This window comes from Pinus tabuliformis, chromosome 9 (genome assembly GCF_031772625.1).
Source record: "Pinus tabuliformis cultivar Carrire ecotype Pingquan chromosome 9, CPIR1, whole genome shotgun sequence".
NCBI lineage: Eukaryota > Viridiplantae > Streptophyta > Pinopsida > Pinales > Pinaceae > Pinus > Pinus tabuliformis.
The window spans coordinates 1454793827-1454821728 of NC_142307.1; the positions used below are offsets into that span (position 1 = coordinate 1454793827).

The 27902-nt window shown below is 39.2% G+C and overlaps 1 protein-coding gene across 1 annotated transcript in view; it reads right to left on the reverse strand.

Moving 5' to 3' along the window:
• Positions 1-27902, reverse strand: part of LOC149154063 (insulin-degrading enzyme-like 1, peroxisomal) — a 474120-nt gene that overhangs the window by 227676 nt on the left and 218542 nt on the right. The window contains exon 14 of the mRNA XM_089445838.1: positions 12876-12979. Within this exon, the coding sequence (XP_089301964.1) occupies positions 12876-12979 (104 nt within the window). The remainder of the gene's footprint in view (positions 1-12875; positions 12980-27902) is intronic.

The window sequence follows — 27902 nt, forward strand, 5'->3', positions numbered from 1 at the left end:
ACAGAAATTGGGGAGGAGCTTCTACAACACTTGGGCTTCATTATTATCACCTGAGTTTTGCCATGTTTGCTTGTAGGAAGCCCAGGTTCTACTATTACCATATTGTACCCATTCTGCTCATATTAATAAAATGGCTAAGAGCTTGCCTCATATTTCTGGTGTTTAATTCATGTGCTTTCATGTTTTTGAGATTGCAATTTGTAGTTAGTTCGTAGCCTCTAAATACCACATGATGTAAAGGAATCATGTTATAAATGATCTTCCAAAAGAAATGCAAAAGGCTCATGTGGTTCAATGCTAAGTTTTAAAGGAGAAAAAACAAGTAGTATCTGCAAGGGAACAATTAAAGCTTGAGTCACCAAAATATAAACCCCATCATATGCGTTTCCCAAAAAGAAAGGAGATGGAGGCTAGGGTAAATGGAAGATGGATCCACATTCGAATAAATTATAAAGAGACAAGATAGAAAAGTCTTCAATAAAACTAGCCAAGAACATGTATATTATTGCAACGCTGAGAATGTGGAAGAAGAAGATTTTCATGATAGTTTCATCAATGTACTTGAACTTAGTGGAAGAAAGAGATATCGTACATTATTTCATGCATGACCAAGAAACAAAGAAGGCATAATAGGAAGTAGACTTCCCCTCATCATGATCTCCATCCTATAGTCGAAATCAGTGTATCCAACCAAATTCCCCTAAACCCCATACAAAATTAGTATGTACCCTTAACATATGTAAAAATCATGTTTATTGTAGGTCAATGGCTTCCCACCAACTCCAACATATATCTAGAAACAAGAGACTAGACTATTATGAGTCAAGTATAAGAGAATACAAAGTTGTTAATACAAAGTTGTTGATTTGGGGTAGCATCGGATGTGCTCTAGCCACGAAAATTGGTGGAGAGGCTAAGTCACATGAGATCTCCAATACCCAGAACGGGTTTGGGCAGATTCTAAGCAGTTTGAGAGATATTAAAATAATTAATATTTTTAATGAAGTCCCTAAGTCTAAACTTAGGGAAAATAAATATTAATGTGTATTAATATAAAATTGTGTTAGAATGGTCCAAAAGTCATGGATCAAGCCAAATCTAATGTTAGCTGTTGATTAGGGACTTAATCTCGGTAGTTTATTTGTCAACGAGAAAAGTATAAGAGGAGGCTTGAGGGTCACTTGGAAAATACACTGACTATCCTCCTCCTCATCTTATACAGTCACTTGTTGGGCCTGCGTGAGTGACACAGAGAGGCCCAACGCTGACACAGTCAACCAGGGGTTGACGCAGAGGGTTTGAGAGCAACGCAGAGGTCAGTTGGGCTGACGTTGGGATTGGGAGAAGTGATAGAGAATTATTTCTCTGTGTGGGTAAGCCAGTTTAGCACCCTGTTGTACAAAAAAAAATGTTGAATAATAAAATCCTCCCTTGCTGCACCAGTTTTCCCACATTAGGTTTTTCCAGGGACTGTTGTCCAAGATATTTGTGTCAATGTGTTAATGCTTGCGCATATGTTTGTTTCTGTATTACGGTGTGATATCTGCAGCAGTATTTATTTTAATGTTTGTTGAAGTAATTTCATAAATAACTTATTGTGGAATAAGTAGGAAAAATAAATCAGTGGCTGCAGTGATAGAATTTTCACAAAAGTAGCATCAATCATCAACCAAGTACAGTCAGCAATCAATTTGACTCCAAAGTCACCAAACTAAGAGAGGTTAGAACACAATTTGACTGCAAAGTCACCAGACTAAAAGAGGTTAGAACAAAGTTTGTAATCCTCCAAGTGAAACCTTTATAAAAGGTCAAGAATTACTTAGACTATGAAACAATGTTTATTAGAACCAGACCAACCATCAAACTGGTAGACCCCCCAAACCGAGAACCAGTTGGAACCAAGACTGGAACCAGTGAGAAAAACGGACCAAAAAACAAGTCGACCAAAAAATACATAAAACATTCAAACTTTAAAGAAAATCATATATATTCATGTGCATCCACATAAATCCAAACCATTTATACACAAATATGCAATAGCAAGTAAGAGTGCATATAAGAAAAATAGTGCTTAATCCAATACGTCTCTAAACCAAAATAGAAACGGGCTCTAAATGGCCTCTAGAGTCCAAAAATAAGCATAGTACTAAACTACAATACTAATAGTACTAATCAAAATCATCATCCTCATCCTCCTCCTCATCTTTATCCTTAGAATCAGTAGAATGAGACTCTATAGTCGGATTCCGACTTGATTTCCATGGCCTTGAAGGTGGAGGTGGGTCCAAGTCCATCCAAGAAAGGTCTCCCTTGTCAAATATCTTCATTGTGAGTCAAATAGACAGGGGGTGTCTTTGAATAAGTTTCAGAGGTGATTAAGGTCCCTTGTTATGTAGGCCAGCTCACAAATTAAGTGTTTGCTTTATTTCTCTAGTGCATTTTATGGGCTCGTGATTCACTATGTATGCATTTGCATGGAATCGACCATTTCCAGTCTGGTACAGCTGTCTAAATTAGTTTTTTCCCCCAAATGGTCTGACCAGACAGTTCAAACTGGACTAGTCCAGTCATAATAACACTACTACAAAATAACAACGCCATCATCCAATTGCAAAATTAAAAATTCCAAATAGTAATGCAAAAGAACCCAAAAAAGTGATTTCATAAGTACTCTAAAGCTTCTTCTCCATGTCAACAATTATGTTTCCATCACTACCTGTAAGAATCAAATCATCTATATAGAGGACAAGTATCAAACTTTCTCATTCACACGTTTGACATAAAGGTTAGAATCTAAATGGCAAAGCGTGAAACCATTAGCAAGAAAGAATTTATGAATCTTCTCATACCACACCATGGGGGTGTTGAAAAGTGTGTAACTAGGTTCGGCTTAATAAAGATGAAATGTACTTTTGATTCTTGTAAAGTGTAAAATGAAAGAAAATTATTATTATTATTTTTGGAGCATGGGTTTCATGCTCAAGGTCTTTTATTTTATAGGTCAAGCACCCATTGAGTGCTTCTAGGGTTTGTCCTAGGTCAAGAAGTCAAAACAGTGACTATCATAAGTTGAAGACCCCATCGAGCACATTGTAACTTGTAAAGAAAATTATTTTTGTCTTAAAAAGTGTCCAGATACCCTCCGAGACCAAGTCAGCCCGGTAGTTGGCAATTCGGCCTAAAAGGAAGAGCCACGTCCACCTTGAAGACCCTATATATAGGAGGGAACTCATCCTCCTTGAGACACATTCACTCATCTCTCATATTAAGGAAGAAGAAGAAAGAAGAAGGCAACGAAGAAGGAAGAGGACGAAAAAGATCTTTGTTTGGGCTATTTCTCTCTCACACGTGCCAAGGAGAACTAAGGTTTCTGCAACAGATCTAGGGTTTCTATCTACAAGTTCAATCTTGGAGAAAAGAAGGAAAGTAGGTCAAGCGAAGGTTACCAAGGGTCATCCTCAAGCTCCAAAAGTGAAGGAAAGGCAAGCAAAGGTCTAAGGAAGGCTCAAAATGCAAATCGAAGCTCACAAGTGTGGCAACAACAACTGTTAGGGGGGCCAAATTTTAGGATCTACAGTGGAGGCCGAAATTCTACAACTGGAGGTCGAAGAAGTGCTACTGGAAGTGTTAATTTTAGGTATGTTCTATGCTGAGAGCAAATTTACTTCAATTTTCCATATTAGCTCAATATCAATTCGAGATTAGCAATCACATTTAGCATGATAGTAAAATGCAGATAGAACATAAACATAAATCGCAAAAAACAAGCCAAGACAAGAGGACACAAGACGTGGCACCAGCCAGGGACAAACCTCAATGTGGGGAAACCCTTGATCAATTCTTCTTATGTTCTTCAATAGTTCAACATAGAGAGAGATAGTACATATACATCAAAAGTCAACCTTTGACTTGACAAAATAAGAGCAGAGATCTTCACCATGAAGATAACATAATAAGGTAGCTGATCTGAACTCAGGTGAAGGCATACTGCGTCAACTGATCCTCCAAGGTGATTCCATCAACATGTTGCACCCATCACTGCACTGCACCTCATCATCATGTCGCACCTGACACTGCGCTGCACCCAATCACTTAAGCTGCTCTCATCACTATGTTGCTCCCATCACTGAGTAGTACCTCATCATCATGTTGTACCCATCAAGCTGCTCTTCATCATCATTATGCTGCATCCTTCATGCTGCACTATGTTGTACCCTTCATTACACTATGCTGCACCCAAATTCATACTGCAATACATCATCATCATGCTGCTGCAATACATTCTTGCTATACATCCATGCCCATCATCACGGTGCTGCACCATACAGCACCCATCCTCACTTTCATCTATATGTTGCATACTATAATACATCCTTGCTGCTACACTATTCACATCTTGCTAGCATAATCCTTATGCTCTTGTTGCAAATGCATACCAGCCTTAGTTGCTTGCTATGGCTTGCAGCCTAGCAGAGCAGCTAGGCTATAGTTACTAGCTTAGCCCTTTGACTTCTAATCTAATGATAGTTGCTCCCAAATGTACCTCATCCAAGCTTTAGAACAACAGTTAGATAGTTGTAGTTATGACTATATGTGACAACGGATGAGGGCATCTTCACCATGTCATTCAAGTTACTTCTAGACCTTCTTTTGACAATGTGCCCATCCAAACAGATGTCAAATTAGGCATCATATAGTTGTGGTATGACTGCGGCACTCTTGAATACACTTCCTTTTGATTGTGTCTAGAGCTATTTAAGACCTCCTCTTTCCAACGTATATTATCTCCTAGGAGGACTGCGGTTAGGGAAGCATAGAGCCCTTCTTTTGCTGCAGAATAAGGCCGACATTTTGACTGCATCCAGACTGTGACTAGGGCATACCCATAATTGCAACTAGGTCCCTTTTAGACCAGCATGTAGACCTCTCCTCAGGACAACAGTTAGAAGACTGCTTCTAGGGCCAGGACAGCGGCCAGATTGTGGCTTAGACACTTAAATGTTGCAGCTAGGAGACTGCAATCTCCATAGGGTCATCCATGACAACATTAGGTTGGAGCCATGATTCCTCTAGGTTTAGGTCTCTCTGCATTTAGGGCATGACAGCATTAGAACCCTTATTCCATGACTACGTTTAGGAGGCTTCAGCGTTAGGGCTTTATTTCCAAGCCAGTGTAGGTGTTTCTCCAAAAAATAAATAAGACTTCTTCCATGGCTGCATTAAGATTCTCCATTAGGGCAACGTAGAGCCTTCTCCATCACAGCTTCTAGGGCATCTCCTATTAGGGCAGCATATCACCTAGGGCAGCCCCTCTAGATCTCATCTTCATCAAACACAAAACAAAATGAAGAGAGATCACAAGAGTGTGTGTGTCAAATGACTTAAAGTCCTCTTCTATTTATACTAAAACGTGGAGGATAAGTGGGGGCAATTTGGTTGCTAGCCAACCTTGACGAATTGTCCCATAACACAAATAAATTCATATCTCCATGAATACATGTCGGAATCGGATGATCTTTAGATCAATCCTACACCTCTCGACGAAAGGAATCCAAAAAAAAATATTAGCTGCCATAAATAAGATGAACCACATGGAGTTTGGCCCTAGTTGCCAATGTTAACAAGAACAGATTTGACTAGGTTTGACAAGATCAAGGTTAGCACATCACCCGGAGAGGTAGGTCATGGTCTTGGAGGGTATTGAGGACAATCTTAAGGTCTTGGAATTCGTCAATTGAAGAATCTATAAGGAGGAGAAGAGATTTGTGGGTTTTCCTCTCAAGTGGAGAGGTTTTGGCCCTGGCTTGCAACATATATTTTGTGTTCTTGTTCTTCTTGCTTTGGTAGTTGGTTGATGATACACACATAATAATAAGTAACAAAGCTAATAAGTAAAAATACATCACAAGTAGTTATCAAGTAAAGAGAAATCACTATAATCATTGCCCTATAGATTTCTCAACATGGTATCAGAGCTAAGGTTGGCTAAGGGCATTATGAAGATCTCTACTACATTGAGGAAGCTCTTCAAGAAGTGTTCAAAGGTAGCAAGCCATCTCAAGAAAGGCATCAAGGAAGCATGGAATCTTCTATTCACTGCAAAGAAGGAAGTAACCAAGATAAAGGATGAAGGACTCTTCTCAGCACTCACTGGCACATTCCAAGACAAGAACATTTAAGTAATCGATAGTGGTGCATCTAGACACATGACTGGTCATCACAAACAACTGAAGACATTATCAAAGGGAAAATATTCTTACTCAGTGGAACTTGGAGATAATAAAAGCTATCCTGTAAGAGGAATTGGATCAACCTCTATAGAGCTGGAAAATGGAAGCAACATTCATCTCAACAACATCCTATTTGTTCCAGGTTTGCATAAGAACTTACTTTCTATTTCAAGTTTAGAAGATAAGGGTGATAGAGTAGCTTTCATTGATGGAAGAGTTGTAGTATGGAGTAAGAACTCAAACATAGAGAATGCTAGAGTAATTGGTATTTGTGAAGGAAGACTTTACAGGTTGATATCTCCTCTTGCACAAGCTTTGGTTCACATTGAAATCAGCCCATGTGAACTTTGGCATAAAAGATTTGGCCATCTTCATTTCAAAATCCTTCCAACTCTAAATTTTGCAGTAGAAGGAATCCCCAAATTGAAAGAAGATCACGAAGGAATATGCAAAGGATGTGCATTGGGTAAGAATACCAAGAGAACATTTGGAAGCAGTGCTTCACAATCAAAAGAAATCTTGGATCTTATTCATTATGATGTTTGTGGTCCTATGACTCCTAAATCACTTGGAGGTCATCTATATTATGTCACATTTATAGATGATCATTCAAGGAAAACTTGGGTTTACTTGATGAAATCCAACGACGAAGTATTTACAAAATTTCAAGAGTTCAATGATGAAGGTGAGAACCTTACAGAAAGAAAAATCATGATACTAAAATTCGATAATGGAGGAGAGTATACATCCAAGGAAATTATAGCTTTCTGTAAGGAGTCTAGGATTAAGAGGGAGTTGATAGTCACATATAATCCGGAACAAAATGGAGATGCAGAGCGAAAGAACCGATCCATTGAAGAAAGTGTAAAAGCAATGTTACACGATCAAGATCTACCGAAATTTCTCTGCGAAGAAGCCACGAAGACAACTATATATATTCAAAATTGAAGTCCCCACAGGTCACTGGATAATAGAACTCTTGATGAAGTATTCACTGGGAATAATCCAATAGTATATCATCTTTGAATCTTTTCTTGTCCTGTATATATTCATATACCGAAGGACAAAAGAAAGAAGTTGGATTGATCAAGCATGAGAGGAACATTTGTTGGCTACAGCAACTCCTCTAAGGCCTATAGAATCTACATAAAAGAAGGACACCATATAGAAGTCAGTCAAGATGTCATATTTGATGAAGGTATTGCATTCAAGAAATGAAAGGAACTTCCCATGGACTCTGATGATGAAGAACTTCCAGTATTTGAAGAACAAGTTGACAAGGAAGAAGAAGAATCTCGCCATGAAGAGGAAGGTCCCAGTGAGCCTATTCAACCCGAGGTCATCCTCGAATCAAGAAAGAAACCTAATTGGTTGAAGTCAACACTACTTGATGCAGAAGGTCATGGAGCAAATCAGGGCACATTTAGGGAAAGAAAGAAGCCCAAATGATATTCTAGGTATGCAACCTACATGAAAAAACTAATAGAAGCAGGGCTATCCACTTTTGAAGAAGTTGTCAATCATCAAGAATGGAAGGATGCCATGAATGAAGAATATGAATCTATAATGAAGAATGGAGTTCGAGAGATCGTGCCTAGACTTGATGACAAATTTGTGGTACCCTCCAAATGGATCTATAAGATCAAACATGCAGCAGATGCAAGTACTGACAAGTATAAGGCAAGATTTGTGGCTCGGGGTTTCTCTCAACTTGAAGGCATTGAGTATGAAGAGACATTTGCTCTAACAGCAAGGTATACAACTATATGTTCGTTGGTCTCTTTGGCAACATCAATGGGATGGAACATCCACCAAATGGATATCAAGATTGTGAATGGCACAATTGATGAGGAAATATATATATAGAACAACTCTCGGGATTTGAATTTAAAAACAAAAAGGCATATTTTTGCAAATTGAAGAAGGCATTATATGGCCTCAAACAAGCACCAAGGGCATGGTATGCTAGGATGGATGCATACCTTCAGAGATTAGGCTTCACAAAGAGTTTTGTTGATCCGAACCTTTATATTAAGGTTGTGAAGGGTGAACCAGTAATCATTCTTATGTATGTAGATGATCATCTCTTGACAGGCGTAGAAGGTTGAATTGAAGAATGTAAGAAGCAACTAGCAACAGAATTTGACATGAAGGGTCTGTTGAAGAATCTAGGGCAAATCAAGTTAATGAGATTCTTCTCGCCATGATAACTATTTGTGAGGTATTTTTAACTTTTCTTATTAGCACAATCTTCATTTGTTATCATTAGAGTGTGTCTTCTTTAGTTCATCAAATAGCTACCAAAACAAAGAGACAAGAACACAAGATGTTGGCTTTCTGCCAAGGCCAAAACCTCTACCTCTTGGAGAGGAAAACCTGCACAAAATTCTTCTTATAGAGATTCCAATTGACAAATACTAAGACCATGACCCTTGACCTATGAGGCCACTCCAAGACCAAGACAACAGTCCTCTTCTTTGTTACTGCTGAGATCATCATCAACACTGCTGCTTCACTGAGGTCATCATTCATGCACCTTCACTGAGATGACTGTTGCACCATATCTCCATCTTCACTTAGATAATTGCTACACTCTTACTGAGATCATCATTATGTCAACGACCTTGTCTTTATTGATATTATGAGTGTGTGTTCATGATTACTTCTATATTGAAAGTATATTTGTACTTGGAATGTATCTCGAGACAGCTAGTATTACTGTAGGATCATCAAGGTCCTTATCATTGCAATGAGACTTTGACTGTGAACACGCCGAGAGTGTATTATCCTCAAGTATGTCGACACTATGTATGCTAGTTGAGACAATGAAGATTACCAAGATTCTTCTCATGCCAAGACAGTTGATATTCACCGAGACTGTAATAGTATTCTTCCTGCACCTGCACCGAGATTGTTTTAGAGACATCCGAAATGTGTCCTCTTGTAATGCGGATTGCAGACTCTTGTACTTGTCCGAGATTTCAAAGATCCGAAAATACTGTTCTCCTGTACTTCCTGTACCCATCTGAAGTTCAGAGAGAAATCTGAGTTCTATGTTTTCTGTGGTGACCCTAGCAGGGTATTTATAGTTGTTACATCTCCATAATAAGTCGACATGAGTGAGGGAACCATTGTGTCTTTTATTTGAGCCGACATGACTACATTTAATTTGTTTTGTTGGTCGACATGACTGCATTTTACATCGTTTTTCTTGCTGCCTTTTTCAAGAGGATTATGCTTGTCTTGGAGGGCTGATCTAGACACTAGGTTGACTCATATACATTACATATATGCTCAAGAAGAGCCCTTCAATTTTCTTTTGACTCTTTGACTTCCCTATAGCACTTCAATACGTGCTAGACCTATGCAATGAGCAAGAAACTCATTGTTATAATTTACAAAAATAATATTTCTTTTCTTTTACAAGTACAAAGATCAAAATTACATTTATGAAGACTGAAGCTAGTTACACTTTCTTCAACAGGATCTAGGGTTGATGCTTTACTATTTGGGATTAGACGTCTGGCAAGGCCCTAATGAGATTTATCTGGGTCAAGGGAAGTATGTGATCAAGATGTTGAAGAGGTTTGACATGAGGGATTGCAAACCAATGACAACTCCAATGATCACAAACTTGAAAAGGCTAAGGAGTTCTGAATCGAGCCCAGTGGATCCTTCCAAGTATAGAAAACGGATTGGCTCACTGGTGTACTTGGTGAATACTTGACCAGACATATGTTTTGTAGTAAATGTTCTCAGTCAATTGCAAGTGGAATAGAAACATGATCAATGGATAGCAGCAAAACATATACTAAGATATCTACAAGGAACTATCCACTACAACCTAAAGTGCGATAGAAGGAATGATGTCCACCTAATTGGATATACAGATTCCGAATGGGGAGGTAGTGAGCAAGATAGAAGGAGCACTACAGGAGGATGTTTCAGTTTCGGATCCTCCATGGTCACATGGATGAGCAGAAAGCAACATACAACTGCTTTGATTAGTGTTGAGATTGAGTATATTGCAGCCTATGAAGTAAGCAAAGAAGCGGTCTGGTAAAGGACGCTGCTATCCGACCTATTTGCAGGACCTATGGACCTTACAGTTATACATTGTGATAACACCAGTTGTATACGATTGTCTGAAGACTCGGTATTTCATGGAAAGACAAAGCATATCAACAACAAGTATCACTATATTCGGAAGATAATACAAGATGGTGTATTGCAGCTATAGTATCTCTCAATTGATGAGCAAGTAGCCGACATATTGACAAAATCTCTTCCTAATAAGAAGTTTGTGTATTTGGGAGACAAGCTTGGTTTGGTTGATGTATCCTCCCTAGTTGAGAGGGAGAGATAAGCACATCATTCTTGTCTTCACTCGGGAAGACGAAATGGAGGATTGGGTAAGAATTTGGCATCTGATACTCTCTGAGGATGTGGTAGGGCATCCAAGATGAGAGTAGTCGTGGACCAATATTCTTGGAGGACTGGCTATCCAAGATAAGGATAGTCCAAAGAAGCTCATACTCTATGAACACCCAAGTGGATTATGCACCTTGAGAGACAATGATGATGGTGTCTAAAATCATTGGCCTCGCCAGCACTTTGCTCTAATCTTGTGGAGAGATAGAGTTGTTAGTCAAGGCCTCTATGTGACAATGTTGGTTAGTATGATGCTAAAAAGATGGGTTACCTATCCGACTCTTCTTATGAGATCTCTTCAGATTGAGAATGTCCATGTAACATTTATGAATACCTCCCTAGTTAAGAGAGAGTGTTGAAAAATGTGTAACTAGGTTTGGTCTTGATAAAGATGAAATGTACTTTTGATTCTTGTAAAGTGTAAAATGAAAGAAAATTATCATTATTATTTTTGGAGCATGGGTTCCATGCTCAAGGTCTTTTATTTTATAGGTCAAGCACCCATTGAGTGCTTCTAGGGCTTGTCCTAGGTCAAAATGTCAAAAGAGTCATTGTCATAAGTTGAAGACCCCATCGAGCACATTGTAACTTGTAAAGATAATTATTTTTGTCTTAAAAAGTGTCCAGATACCCTCCAAGAACAAGTCGGCCTAGCAGTTGGCAAGTTGGCCTAAAGGAAGAGTCACGTCCACCTTGAAGACCCTATATATAGGAGGGAACTCGTCCTTCTTGAGACACATTCACTCATCCCTCATTCTAGCGAAGAAGAAGGCAGCGGAAAAGGAAGAGGACGAAGAAGATCTTTGTTTGGGCTATTTCTCTCTCACACATGCTAAGGAGAACTAAGGTTTCTACAACAGATCTAGGGTTTCTGTCTACAAGTTCAATCTTGGAGTAAAGAAGGCAAGTAGGTCAAGCGAAGGTCACCAAGGGTCATCCTCAAGCTCCAGAAGTGAAGGAAAGGCAGGCGAAGGTCAAAGGAAGGCTCAAAAGGTAGATCGAAGCTCACATGTGTGGCAGCAGCAACCGCTCGTGGGGCCAAAATTTCAGATCTGCAGTGGAGGCTGAAATTCTGCAACTAGAGGTCGAAGAAGTGCTACTAGAAGAGATTTGACTGGGTTTGACTGGATCAAGGTTAGCACATCACCCGGAGAGGTTGATCTTGGTCTTGGAGGGTATTGAGGTTAGTGTTAAGGTCTTGGAATTCATCAATTGAAGAGTCTATAAGGAAGAGAAGAGATTTGCGGGTTTTCCTCTCAAGTGGAGAGATTTTGGCCCTAGCTTGCAGCCTATATTTTGTGTTCTTGTTCTTCTTGTTTTGGTAGTTGTTTGATGATATACACATATAATAATAAGTAACAAAGCTAATAAGTAAAAATATATCACAAGGAGTTATCAAGTAAAGAGAAATCATTATAATCAATGCCCTTTAGATTTCTCAACGGGGAGCTTGCTTGAATCCATACAAAGACTTCTTCAAGCTATAAACATGATTACAAGTGCCATGCTCAACAAAACCATAAAGTTGCTACAATTTTTGCCAATTGGCATGCTTAGTAATTCAATTTATCATCTTAAATTTCAACTATTGGAAGAAAAATGTATATATGCTTCCTTCTTTATAGCAATTCTATGACTAGTGAAGCTCCACTTTCGTGACTAAAAGCAATGGTGGAAAACCTCCAACCCCTGTGCATATTTCCAAATAAATGAGACAGGCCACAGCTTTATATTTGCAAAATAGTCATTTTTAAAACAAATGATAGGGAAAAGTAATATTGAATATAACCAATCACACAAAATATAAGTGAAATATTGCTAGATTTATTTCCCATAAAATGCACACCAGAAATAGCAACTTCTGTAAAATTACTCTTCAACAACAATGATGCCTATCAACCATATGACCTAGAAAGCACATAAATTTCACATGCCAGGGATGAATGTAGAAGTTCTAACAAATTTGCGTGGCATGATCTTTAAAATGGCAAGGATATGCACATTTCTATCATCGTTCAATGCTTTCTCATTAATTTATAATCCTGTAAATAGTATACTTTCTATTTGCTGAACTTATTGCAGGTACGTCAGCTATGGCTCCAAACATTTGAACATGATAACATCACATGGACCATTGTGCCCACTGTGAATCTAGATATTAGCATGAAATGCTTGCATTTAACAAAAGGAACATACATGCTAACATACCATTACCTGGACTTATTAGGAACTAGCTGCTCCAAAACCATTTGAATTGTAATTGCATTGAAATTAGAAGGCAACGACGAAGCCACAAGCCAGTCTTGCGGTGGATATCTCTGAACATATAAGACATACAGAAAAATATCAATCTTAGCCACCAAGTTTTCCCAAGTTTTAAATCATTTTACTGACCTAAGGCCACTGGCACAAACACTAACACACAACTAGGAAGCACTAAAACTCCAGACATTCAATTACATGCATATACAGAAGCATGACAATTGCACTCTGAAGACCACTGGACCCTTAGACATAATCATTAGACATACTCCCTTGCAAATAGTAAATACCAAGACTTCCCAATAACATCAATAACCACCATAAATTATGCATTCTCCAAATCTTGTCCAATCCATCTAAAGTTACTACCTAAACTAAACCTTACGGACCAAAACCAATACATTGTATGGCACCAAAATAGGATTTTCAATAATATCTTTTGTAAAATACAGTACAGACTAACTAGCCAAATCTGGCATTTGAAGATTTCACATGCCAACATAGTCTAATAGTTGAACTTGAATGAGAAATCAAAGTTAAAGGAAATATATACTGAATTTGAAAGTAAAATTTCAGCATCTGAATAAAATTAAAGTGCATTGACATCTATTTCTTTCAGTTTGACAAATATTAAGAAAATTTATCTAACCAATCTCTACTTATCGTATGACGTAAACAACTGCAAGCTTACTGTAACGCACCTCAGTAGTAATAAAATAATACTGACAAGATTAATTATAGTTAATACAAAGTTGCATTTTAGTCCCAAGTTTCTCAAGCTCAAAATCAAAACTTGAACTTATAATAGTCAGATTGATAATAATATTAAAATATTCACAATGAAGGGAAATAACCTTTGACAAAAAGGTACAAGCACAATATATAACCCTAGGTGATACCATTGTAACAGTTATTGTTGACACTGAATTAAATATATATCTGACTAGATGCCCTCTCCTAAACTATGTTCTATGACAATTACACCGCCGTCTAACCCATGTGAATGGCACCCAGCCCCTCTTTCTGGTAGCAAATGCAATAACTTCACTCCAAGTAGTTTGAGAGTTTTAGCTCTTCAAAATAATAATTAATGTTGTCTGCTCATGGGACAACCGAGCGGTTGGCACAATGGAATGTTATCCCCTCCACCTAGTTTCAAATCCCATGGGGGACATCTTTGGCCCGTTGTGACAAGGCTCAAAGAGTAGGCTCCCCTACCCTCGTGGAGTCTCGTCTCTTGCTAAGTCATAAATTCTTGGCATATCTGACTTACAGGTTGTTGGATATACCCTTGGTGTTATAGTGGCAGCTGCTAGGCTTGATCCTGTGCCTCGCCCAGATTACTCCAATGAGTTATAGATTCACTATAGTCATATATATATATATATATATATATATATATATATATATATATGCTTCTTTAACATAAAAGTAAAACATGTATTGAATCAGATATGAGATGCTTTGTACACGAAGGAGCTACTATTTCTAAGATGATGTACTAAGGTTTCGATTATGTATTGGTTGATTATTCATATGACACCCTATCAAAGGAGGAAATTTTTGGGGCATACTATGGTGATATGGCATGTGGTGGTTCATCCTTTGCAGCACTAGTGGTTGATCAGCAAGAAGCTTACTCCTTTTCACTCTCGAAAACTTTTGAGTGGGAGACAAGGCACATAACATCCTCGTCAGCTAGCCTAGTGTTGTTATGCCCATATCTAACAACATGTCAAGGATGGAAGCCAGAGTAGATAGTACCATTTATTTCACCTTGTGGCACTGTGCTATCTTCACACAAGTTCTCACTTATGAATGAGGTGGTGAGTAAAGACAACAACAAATGCCTTGGAGTACCCACTACTACAGTCAACATGGTGGCTTCTCACACTGAATCTGGTAAGGAGTCGAAAGCTGGAGATTTGGGAGAAGTTTTGTGAGCTCTAGAACTTAGGTGGAGGAGCCAGATGAAGGTCGTTGTAGGCTTCTTGTGATAGCCAAAGGGAAACGAAAGAGTAATATCATCAAATCTATGGGGAGAGTGTCGCTAGCTGTTGGTGACAATATTTGTGTCATGTAGAGAGGATTTCTCACAAAGAAAACCCTAGCAAGGAAGTTCCTTGGACACAGAGTCAGTATGGGTAGTCTAAATGCAAGGATTCAGAAAGAACGAGTGCCATGGCTAGAATATGGGTAGTGTTGCCATAAAATCTAGTAGGCCTTGGAGAGGGGTACCCTACAAGGCTACTTCTAGACCAAGTGACAACAATGGGGTAATTGCCCACTGTAATAAGTACAAAGCCAAAACCCACTTTCTCTTTATGGACTTTCACCAATGGGAGGAGTCCCAACATGAGGTCACCTATAAGGGCTATTCTAGGCATGAAGGTATGAGGTGACGTAAGGGCTTCTAAGGAAAGACACAACTCAACTACAAGGTTCCAATCACCAAATGAAGGGAATACACTTTCCTTAGAGAGGCCAAATTTAAGCACAAAAAACCTAGGGCTCAATGAGTGGGTTGAGAGTTGGGGTGGCCAAAGGCCAAGGTGAAGAGAAAGGGTTTCCCACAATGTCTTAGCAAGTTCAAGGCACATGAAACACTCAAAAATCCCCCAAGTTGAAGCTGAAACCAAACTAGGGTTTACCTTAAGGCAAACAACTAGGGCAAAGAAATTTATGGACAAAAATTGAAGTGAATGCCTACCAAAAGGGGTGATTTTGTGGTAATCACTATCCTCTTGGTATTTAGACTCTCCAACACTGAAAATTCCTCTTCTCTAGGAATTTGCACCAAGCCTTAGCTTGGTTGCATGGCCTTAAAGGGGTTGAATTAGATCAAGAGAAAAAGGGAGAAAATTGATGGATTAAAAGTAGAGTTGATCACCAACAAGGAAGACTAGTGCCCAGTCCTAGGGTCAATGGAGTCTATGGGATCTTAAAATTGATTTAATCATGCAAAGGAGTAAGGATATTTTAATGCCCTAGCATCAAAACCCTAACTATCACCTTTGTGGGGGATCAATGATCACTTGGGAGAGCTAACATGAGATCACTAAGGGGATTGTCATTCACATATCATACTATGAGTAATGCATGCAATAATATGACCTAGTTTCCAATAAATTGATCTTCAACAAAATTAGGGCACAAAATTACACTAGATCATCAATTCATTCCATACATTAGACATGAAATCAGAAATTTGCAATAAACAAGGTACTTACAAGACAATATGCATGAAACAATCCAATTATTGATCCAAAGTGACTTCTCCAAAGACAAGAACAAATGCTCAAGACAATTTTCGCTCCATAGATCACATCTTTCCCATTAGAACAAGAGGCCAAAACCTCGAAAGAGGTCGAATTATCCAACAAGTCCAAGTGATGATGAATGACAAGATGATCCTCACTTCTATTTATATGGGAGGAACAATGTCTAACTAGACTAAAAGCCCCTAAATCTCAAGTAAAATTACAATGATGAATTGGGTTACAAGCCAACCCAACTAGCCTAGAGAATAAATCAAGTGAGATCCCACACCTGCAAGTCGTAGGGCATCATGAACCCGACGTCACCAATGAAATGAGCTCCAATAGGTATGTGTTAGTGCCTCTAGGTGCCAAACTTGATGTAGAAGCATCTAAAATTCATCCTTTGAGGATTGGCCCTCGCATCTTTGACAATGCTTCATTGTGGTCCTAGAATCTAGTTTAGGCACCACGGGAGGGTTCTCATGGGTCTCCAAATGGCCATAGTGTCAGTCTTTGTTCCAACGTTGAGGACTTCCAAGGGGGTGCTAGCCTTCCCATGCCTCACGGGGTAAGATGGTAGACCATCCTCTTCTGGGCCCTAGATCAACGGCCATCCCTCTCAAAGTGCTAAGGCCAGTCTGAGGGCATGTTGGGTCCAAGTGCATCATACTGAAAGTCATCAAATGCGAGGCAAAGTGCCAATATTGGAGGTGCCCAAGGGTGTATGTAATGCTTTGTTGTTGCTTGGAGTCACATGGCTCTCAACGCTTCACCTGTGGGTTCCAATATGCTTCTCAGATGTCTTGTGCACTTGTGGGTAAGGTGTCCAAAGCCTAGCCTACGGAAGCACCTGACAATTACAAAATAAATTCTAGTGAAAGTAACCAGTCATCAGGTACAATTATCATTTTTTGCATCTACGTGAACCAAGCTTGAATATGAAGGGCTACACAATACTTCAAACAAGGCTTCCCTTCCAAATTGAGGCTTTGAACTCACAATCGTGTTTCCTCCCTAGGTAGGAGTGGCTAAAGGACAACCCTATTAGGTGTTTCCAGCCCCCAAGGGGAAGTAACATTTGCTCAGTCCACCCTTCAATCAATAGGTGTTATGTGAACAATGATGGTAACGAAGGGGAGAAGACTTCATCGTCAAAGGGACCAGCATGGTTGGGATCCACATCCTGAGTGTACAAATGTGTGGAGGGGCAATCGTGGATTCATGAGTTACCAACCCAGCTTTTGTTTTTCCACCCTTCTTGTGCACCCTTTACTTTTTCTTATTTTTTCTTTGTATTACTACTCGTAGTTGAAAGGGTTAGAGCTTGCTTTGTATGATGTATAGCAATTATACTACCCCTTAATGATGAGGCAGCTCATTTCCCATCGAGTTTGGGACATGCAAGGGTTCCTTTCAGGATGTATAGGAGCAATATGGTGCTCAGAAATCGAGTGATGGAATCAAGTGATGGCCATAATGGGTGATGTAGAGCTCATGCTAGGCTTTTGCCCATGTGCTAATGTGCATGTCTCAGCGAGCTTTTGCATTTTGATATTCTTTTCTTTTTTTTGCTTATGGCCATTATATGCTTTTTCCTTTCCTTTTAGCCGCATCAACCTCCCAGGGCAAAGTTCTAAGCCCTACCCATTAGTCTTAGTGATGGATATCGTTTTTATCGGACATGTGTTCTAGTTTCAGATGATGCTAAGAGGTTAAGGAACACAAGATCTCCAAGACCCAAAAAAGGTTTCGCAAGATAAGTTTAGGAAACACCTTAATTAAATTAATTTTACATAATTAAAATATTTCCTAAGTCTAACTTAGGGAAAAGTAGTAAATTAAAGTTATTTAATTAAGGATGTTCGAGATTGCTCTAAAGACTTCTATTGATGAAGTCTAGCTGATCTTAGCCGTAGATGGAGATTAAATCGTGGTCATTGAGACTCCAACAAGAGATTATAAGAGCAAGTCGAAGGGCTTGGAGATAGCATCAGTGTGATCAAGTTGTGAGAGGTAGATCGAGCTACCCAGTTCGCATTTTTTAGCGATGACGTAGTTTGAGCCAAGGAAAGAGATTAGTAGAGGTTTGCAGAAGTGGGAATTTATGGAGAAATTCTCGGGTGGTTTTCTATTATCCAGATCCAGGAAAGGGAGACCGAATTATCTAGCAAGGAGGCTGAAAATCTGTAATGCGAGTTGCCTAGAAAATGTGAGTGTGGGATCTAGAGCGAAGTATAAGATCCCGGATCTACATCTTGGAGGCAGAGCAAATTGGATCCAGGGGCAGAAGGAGGCAAAACGACTTGCCTGGAGGTATTTCCAGGGCAGATCAATTTCTCTGGACCAGATAGTACGCATTTCTAGTCCAGCTATGTGAATTAGCTGGGAAGTGGAAATATGCTAGAGAGGGCCAAATCGAGTTGCTGTGAGGGAAAGGTATTTTCCCAATTGAGATAAATTGACAGACGATTGCTAGTTCGGCATCTAGGTGTAATTCTCTCAAATTGTTGCATAATAATATAAACCCTCATTTGTTGCACCTATTTTCCCTTTAGGGTTTTTCTGGGGACGTTTAGCCCAAAAAATATTGGTGTCATTTTTATTTTGTGTGTGCATCTATTTCTCAGTGCTTGATTTATAATTCCGCAGCGTTCTTATTGGGAATAATTCATCAGTGATTTAATCGTTATTTGCCATAAACAAATAATATTCTAACAAGTTAGAAGATTAAACTCCAATTGGTGAATTCGTGGAAATTTCACATGGTATCAGAGCGTTGTTGATCAGATTTGAGGCTCATGAGTGAAAGGAAAAGAAAGCGTGCAGTTTCAGAGGGATATCTGAAGCACTATTTCCGGATCTATGCAAGCCATATAGGTAGTGAAAATTATTGGGGTAAAAAAAACGATTTCCAGTTCAAGGTGAAGCAAAAGTTTGATTTGCCTCAGAGCAGTAGCAACAGACAGAGGATTTGCTGGAGAGAAGGTATCGGTGAGTTCGCAAAATAGACTGGGCACAGAGATTTGCAGCAAGGGTTTGCAGTTGCATATTTGCGTAGGTAAGGAAGAGAAAAGCACACAAGCGGAATTTCCATTTTATTTCTTAGAGGGTTTCCAGTTTTCATGTTGCAAGAAAGGAGGTCATGGTTTCTAGTAGCAATAGGTTGTAGCACGCTTGCCAGTCCAACAGTGTGAATTTCAGGGTCAGCAGTGCGTGTGCAACATCCAAAGAAGGACATCCGAGAGGTAGACTGAGATACCTAGTAGAAGCAACAGGCAGTGCGAATTCCGGGAAGGACACAAGAATGCAAGAGCATAAGTAGATCTGTGTATTCCAGAAGGAGTGCATGTAGCAGAGAGAAGACCAAGTTGTCAGAAGAAGGATATTTCCAGCGTATAATTCACCAATTGATTTGAGTTTTGCAGAGATGGCCAAAGTTTGGCATCTGGAAAGCCAGAACGCAATTCCTATTGGATAAGCATGGCTTGAAATGATGAAGAAAGTCTAACTAGGTTCGGTCTTCATAATGACATGATCTTTGTAAACGATGTAATAAAAGGAAATAAATTATTTTTATGCCTTGCTACATGGGTTTCATGAGCAAGAAGTGTCACTAGGTGAAAGACTTCTTCTTGATGTCTTTAGGATTTATTTATATGTCAAAGAGTCATGTCATGTGTATAGAAACTCTTCATGAGTTTATGTAAATGTATTCATGTCCTCAAAGTTGTGTAACAACCCTCCAAGACCAAGATCAATACCTCAAAAGCAAGCCTACCGAAGTCTGCAAGCAAAACATCAAAGGAATCCTAATGTCGGCTCCAAAAATGAATTAAATGTATAAATGGAAGTCATGTCGGCTTGGCATAAAGACATGTCGGTTCATAAGTTCAAGTCGGCTCAAATTAAGAGCACACACTACTATAAATACCCACGAAGGGTCAGCGCAAATGACACAAGGAAAATTTCGTATGCCTCTGAAATTTCGCATATAGGAGCAGAGCCGCAGTAGGGTTTGACTGCACCTCGTTTGGGGTTTAGGTGCAGTCATGATCTCGGATGTATGGAGCAAAAATAACTTCGAATGAGGACGCAACAGTGAGTTGAAGTCTGGGCTCAACACATTCTCGGCATATAGTTGATCTTCATGATGACAATCTCGACATCAAAGATAGACTGACCTCGCATGACAAGGAGCAGTCTTGGCAGACTTCGCATTGACTTAAGATCTGGGCTATATCTTATCTCGGCATACCTGAAGATGAATCTCACATGGAAGATGGAGCAGAGATCTCCCTTACGACATACATGTGAATGAATCTGCCTCGTCATATATATATCTGATATACATGTATTCTCGGCCTAGATGGAAAGTAGATCTCAGTGGATCTACTTCATGAGCAATCAATGTAAACTTCAGAATCCTTGTTGCCCTTACTGTCACGGCCTAATAGAAATCACAGTGATCCTGAAGGTATTATCTCAGTCTCGACATATAATCACATTGAAGAGAATTTCAGTGATGACTGTGTCTACTGCAATCTAAGCAGTGACAATCAAGTCAAGAGCTGCAGTCTCAGTATACTCAAAGGGAGTAGTAAGAAACCATGATAGTTACAACCTTGTCATAAAGAAGGGAGCTGTGATAATGATGACAAGGATAAACAGTCTCATGATCTCATGATGTAACACATCAACTCTAGATGTTGTCATGATCTTGTTATGAAAGATCATAATCTTGATGAATGATGCAGAGATCACCTCAGTGGCAATATCAAAGATCAGTCATGGAGCAGATATTAGAAGATCTCAGTGACAGCTTCAATGGTGCAGCAATCATGATGATCTCAGCAGTGTTAAAGGAAGAGGATTGATTTCTTGGTCTTGGAGAGGCAAAATGTGTCAAGAGTCATGGTCTTGGTATTCGTCAATGGAATCTCTATAAGAAGAATTTTGCGTGGGTTTTCCTCTCCAAGAGGGAGAGGTTTTGGCCCTGGCAGAAAGCCAAATATTTGTGTTCTTGTCTCTTTTGTTTTTTTTTTTGGTAGCAGTTTGATGAAGTGAAAACACACACTAATAATGAATGAAAGATCAAGCTAATATAAATTGCTTAAATACTTCACAAATTGTTATCATGATAAGAAGAATCATCTTAATTTTGTTTGCCCTAGATTCTTCAACATGGTATCAGAGGGATGGTTTAGCAGCCAAGGAAAGGGGCAGAAAAGAGACATTCAGAGGTCAAGGCAGCAAATTAGCTAAAGGAACAAGATCTAGATCTAAGGGGCAGTCTACATCATCAAGTCTACAGCAAAGGGTCTTGAGAGACATTAATCAAAGGATGAAATAGTCAGATCTCAAGATGCATAGCAGCAGCCTTGATGACTCCCACAATCCACATCATGACAGGACCTCAACATTACAATGATTGATCCTTTCAATAGAGAACAACTCAGATTCCTACTCAAAGAAGAAGATCATCTACAGCATGAATTGTATGAACAGTACTCGATGTAGAATGAAGATTTTCGTTGCCACAGACATAATAACACTAATTGATGGATCTCTACATCATGGCAAGCAACCTCAAATCAACGCTGCAAGGATCAGATATTCAAGTCAATTAATTTCAAATTTGAAGACTTGAAGATAAGCCTCAACAAGGATCCTATCCGGAGGAAGCATCAAATGATCAAGATGAAGATCTCATCTTAACATATCAAGTAAGTATCTTTTCATTCTATAATCAAGTTTGGTTCATTGACTTCATCATTGCAAGAAGATATATGGGTTAGATGGGTCATCAAAAGTTCTTGTAGTAGGATTGACAAAATCCTTATAAAAAGGTGAAGTCAGTACATTGAGGTCTCCTTTGAAGTCATGAGAGGTCTTAAGGTTCTATAAAGTAAGAAAGGAGACATAAGAAGGATACATGAAATGCTAGAGGATATACTATTTGAAATACAGTAAAGAAGAATGAAGAAACATCTTCATGAATTCGCAATTACGCGATTTGGGAATAATGATGAAATAAACATCATTGATATTGATATTGATAAGCAAGGTAATAAATGTCCATGGACAAGGAGGTTACCTCGATCAACAATTTGTGGTCTCTATGTCAGATAAAGAAAGACAAGCTGATAGGACTCAAATAAGTGCAGATAAGTAAAGGAAAGTTGACAAGACAAAATAGTACTATCGATGAAAAGTTCATATCACCGGAAGGATGGAGGAAACTGACGAAAGGGATCAGGGAAAGAGGGAATAGTAGATCTCCATTATGAGTAAGATGGTGTCCCTCTCAAAAGGATCCTATCAGAAGTCTTTGTAGATATGATCATGGTAAGAAGATGCATCGTGGCATCATGGAAACAAGTGCTTGCATGAGAATCAAGAAGAGCATAGCTCTTGCGAATCTCATTGAATATGAACGGAAAGGAATAAGTCATCCAGGACAAAGGAAACATTTGCCAGATGGGGACATACTAGATCCTGAAGGATATCTGATGGAAATTTCAGCGGAGGATCTCCTAGTTTGGGAAGGTAGCAAATGTTTCATCAGGATTTCCAACTTATGGAAATCATGAGATGAAGGACTGATGACATGATGAAGCATACCAAGAGATTGAAGATCCATTCAATCAAGAAAGTTGTTGAAAGTAGCCTGAAGGGAAAATGAGGTATGTATGCTTGTATTTGTATTTGATGTTGTAATGTCATGATATATGGTTGCAGGTAAAATGGATCGAGAATGATCAAAAGGGAAAGGATCTCCTCCTCCGAAAGGATGCAGAAAGACATAAGTCTAACTAGATGAAATCAACATAATATGTCCTCATATGAAGTATGAGGTCGTTGACTACGATTGAAGAACTCTGAGAGCTCCTGGGAATGAAAGATGTGAGGATGAAAGAGACTGTGAAGTATGCAACCTTGATGAAGGCAATCAACCTCCGGAAGATCAAGAAGACTTGACCAAGATATCTCCCGGAACGATGTGAAGACTCTGATAGAAGTCTGAAAAGATCAAGACCCTTGACAACAGATATCGTTGGGAGATTTGTCAACACATATGCAGGATGTTGATGCCTACAAGAAGATTTCATTAATAGAAGGCCATCACCAAAAGGTACCATGTGATTTTTTTTGGTGTCTGACCTCTTGGAAAAAACTGGGTATGTGTGCAAGGCCAAGGTAAGGAGAGTTGTCAAGGATGTCACAACTATGTACCTTGTAAATCACTATTGAAGAAAAGGGTGAAGATAGATGGCCTTATGAAGGAAGCCCCAAATGCAAAGCCAAGAAGGATACTTTCCCGGAAAGAAGGAATGACATGACGAAGGAAAGGGATGGATGGTTCAACCCTACGCGTGAAGAAATTGATGACATTAAAGTCTTCGATCGTCAGTCAACTAGAAGACCCTATAAAGTACTAATGATAGAGTACCTAGGTAAGAGGGAGCTCTAGGAAGTTCCTATAAGTAAAAGGAACTCGAGCAAGTTTCTGAGTGAAGAGAAACTTGAAACTCATCCCTGGTTAAAACGGAGAGTTAGACACGACATTCTTGTCTTCAGTTTGGAAGAAAGAATGGAGGATTGTGTAATCATTTGGCATCCGACACTCTTTGAGGATGTGATAGGGCATCCAAGACAAGAGTGGGCAAGAGGACCGATATTCTTGAGGGTTGGGAACCCAAGATGAGAATAGTCCTAGTAGGGCATACTCAAAGAACACCCGGGTGGGTATGACCCTACGAGAGACAATGATGATGTGTTTCTATCAATCATTGGTCTCGCCAACATTGTGTGCTCTGATCTATTTGAGAGATAGAGTTGTTAGTCAAGGCCTTTCTATATGGAATGCAAATCCGATTCTTCTTATGAGAAATTCTTCAGATTGAGAATGACCACGTACCATTATAAATACCTTCCTAGTTAAGAGGGAGTGTTGAAGAAAGTATAACTAGGATCGGTCTTCATAATGACATGATCTTTGTAAATGATGTAATAAAAGGAAATAAATCATTTTTATGCCTTGCTACATGGGTTTCATGAGCAAGAAGTGTCACTTGGTAAAAGTCTTCTTCTTGATGTCTTTAGGATTTATTTATATGTCAGATAGTCATGTCATGTGTAAAGAAACTCTTCATGAGTTTATGTAAATGTATTCATGTCCTCAAAGTTGTGTAACAACCCCCCAAGGCCAAGATCAATACCTCAATAGCATCTTACTGAAGCCTGCAAGCAAAACATTAAAGGAATCCTAATGTCGGCTCCAAAAATGTGTAGGAATTTACAGGGTAAGTTCCTTAGACAGAACACCAAAGGACACCATTCACAAATAGATCACAGATCAATACACCAGTATTCCTGACATGGTTAAAACCCTCAAAAAGGGAAACAATCCACAGCCTGAGCCAACGCGGCCACTTCAGGCAATTTATTAATAAAAGAATGAAAATTTACATAAGCTTCTCTCATGAACGGTTCCCCTACAAATGACCCTCCACGCTCTTTAAATAGAGATCATGGACCAATCGGGTGTTAAGCCACGGATCAAGTGTCGGTAATACCGTGGAGAGAATGAACCGTCGAGTCACTACATATCGTGACCATCGGATTGTAAGTTACAAAAGTACATCGTAAAGAAACACACTTTACCTAACTCTACACTAGACCAAGTTATACTTAACTATTTCCTATGTGTCGGAATATCCTAACATCCCCCCCTTAAGAACAACTTGGGATAGGATTGAAGGATGTACAAATATGACACAATAGGAGAAGGAATGAGGCATTAGAGCCTATCCCCCCTTAGTGACAACTTCCTGAACTCCAACCATAAATCAAAGTTCAGTAAACTTCACCTTTGTGAGAGCCTTTGTAAAGATGTCTGCAACTTGATCATCTGTTGAACAATATTGCACTTCAAGAACATAGTCATGAATGAGCTTTCTGATGAAGTGCATGTGCAGTTCAATGTGTTTGTTGCGCTGATGTTGGGCTGGATCTTTGCATAGTTGAATGGCACTTTGATTATCACACCAAAGTGTAGTCGGATGCTGCTACCTAAAGCCAAACTCTGACAGGATCTGATGAAGCCACAGGCCTTCCTTACTAACTTCTACAGCACCACGATACTCTGCTTCTGCTGAAGAAAGAAAAATGGCACTTTGTTTCTTGCAAGCCCATGTAATAGGTCCTGAACCAAGAGTGAACAAATACCCTGCAGTAGACTTCCGATCATCAGGGTCACCAGCCCAATCGGTATCAATGAAACCAACCAATAGAGGAGATGCTTCTGCACTGTAATGAATCCCAAACTGAACTGTACCTCGAACATAACGAAGTATTCTTTTAGCTGCTTTCCAATGACTTTCATGTGGGTTTTCCATAAACCGAGAAATAAGGCCAACAGCAAACGAAAGATCAGGACGATTATGGGTCAAATACAAAAATTTTCCTACAAGTTGACGGTATAAGGTAGCATCAACTTCAGGGGAAGTACAAGTGACTGAAAGTTTGGCTCCAGACTGAAAGGGAGAAGGGGTTGGCTTACAGTCTTCCATGTGAAAATGGCATAGAAGATCACAGGCATACCTGGACTCGGAAAGGGAAATACCTTCCTTGGTTTACAAGACTTGAAGACCAAGAAAATAATGCAAGTGTCCTAAGTCTGTCATTTCAAACTTCTTTTTAAGGTTGGACTTCACATGGTTTATAAGGTTGGGATCACTACCAGTAAGGATAAGATCATCAACATAAAGAACAAGAATGATAAGAGACTTTCCCACTTTCTTGGTGTAGACAGTGTTGTCAGAATGACACCTAGAAAAGCCAGTTTCTAAAAAAAAGCTATCCTTTTTGGCATACCAAGCCCGAGGGGCTTGCTTGAGACCATAAAGGGATTTCTTAAGCCGACATACAAGACTGGAGTCTATTTGTATAAAGCCAGTAGGTTAATCCATATAGATTTCTTCATGCAAGTCCCCATGCAAGAAGGCAGATTTAACATCCATCTAATGGACTTCCCATTTGAAAGAGGCAGCAAGAGAAAGAACAAGGCGGATAGAGTTCATTTTGGCAACAGGGGAGAAGGTTTCAATATATTCAATGCCTTCAACTTGTGAAAAGCCCTTAGCAACAAGACGAGCTTTATGTTTATCAACTTTTCCATCTGGTCCATACTTGGTTCTGTAAACCCATTTGCATCTAACAAGTTTTCGTCCCTTTGGAAGAGGAACAAGATCCCATGTATCATTTGCCAATAATGAACGATATTCTTAATTCATAGCTGCGTCCCAATCTGGATGGCCTGAACCTTCGACAAAGGTGTCAGGATCATAATTAGCTGAAGCTTGAGCCAGTAAAGAAGAGGCCCTATCGAACTGAGAACGTGTACGTCGTTGATCTGTAGGATCACCGACAAGAGCACCTGCTGCATCCCAAGTAGCACGGACCCATTTTGGAAGCTGAAGAGCTGAAGGAGGATCCTGAGAAGGTGGGGGAGGATTGTCATCCTTGTTGTCATCTTCTGAAGAAGAAATATTTTCAGAAGTAGAAGGGATAGTGGCACATCCGCCGAACTAGGCTCATAGGTCGATATATTTTCAGCAAACTTTACATCTCTTCTAATGATAACATTTTTGGACTTAAGTGGAATAAGTCTATATCCTTTGACATCTTCAAAATATCCAACAAAAATATATTTTTCACTCTTAGGTTTTAAAGCTTTATGTTTCTCATCTGGAATATGGGCCCATGCTTCACTTCCAAAAACACGAAAGTGACTTGCATCTGGTTTAATTGAGCTCCATGCTTCTTCTGGAGTGATATTCTTTAAAACCTTAGTAGGAGTGCGATTTACAATGTAATTTGCACAGTTCATTGCTTTTGCCCAAAAATTAAGACTAAGTCCTTTAGATTGAAGCATACAATTAGCCATTTCCTTTAAGGTGCGATTCTTCCTTTTAGCTACACCATTTTGTTGTCGAATGGAACAGTATGTTGCATTTGAATTCCATTCCCAGTGCAAAATTTGATGAATTTGTTGTTAACATATTCTCCGCCATTATCAGATCTTAGCTTAAGAATTTGATGTCCAGATTGTTTTTCAACAAAGGCCTTAAAGGCCAAGAACATGTTAAATACTTCACTCTTGAGTTTTAAGAAGTATACTCAAGTGCGTCTGGAGAAATAATCAATGAAAGTTAAGAAATACTTGTAGCTAGAGAATGAAACAACTAGAAGTGGACCACATAAATCACTATGCACAAGTTGTAAAGGCACTGAGACATGCCAAGAGGCACGTTTTTCAAAATTATCCTGATGATGTTTTCCGAGTACACATCCGGAACAAACACCATCTCTGCAAGATACCATTGGAAGACCTATCACCATATTTTCTTTACATAGATTCTGAAGGGAGTGATAGTTTAAGTGACCAAATCGTTCATGCCAAAGTTTACTCACTTCATCATTATGAGCAACAAATACCGAGGGAAGATTTGATGACCCAAAGTTGTTAAACTTATACAACCTTGTAGAATCATCAGCAATGCCAGTAGCTAAAATCTGTCTAGGATCTCTTGCGCCCTTAATTACAACATCATGAGGTGAAAATTCAACGATTTTACCTTCCCCTAAATGAGTAATCTGATATACAGATAGAAGGTTGCAGGATAAGCTTGGAACACATAATACATCATTAAATTGA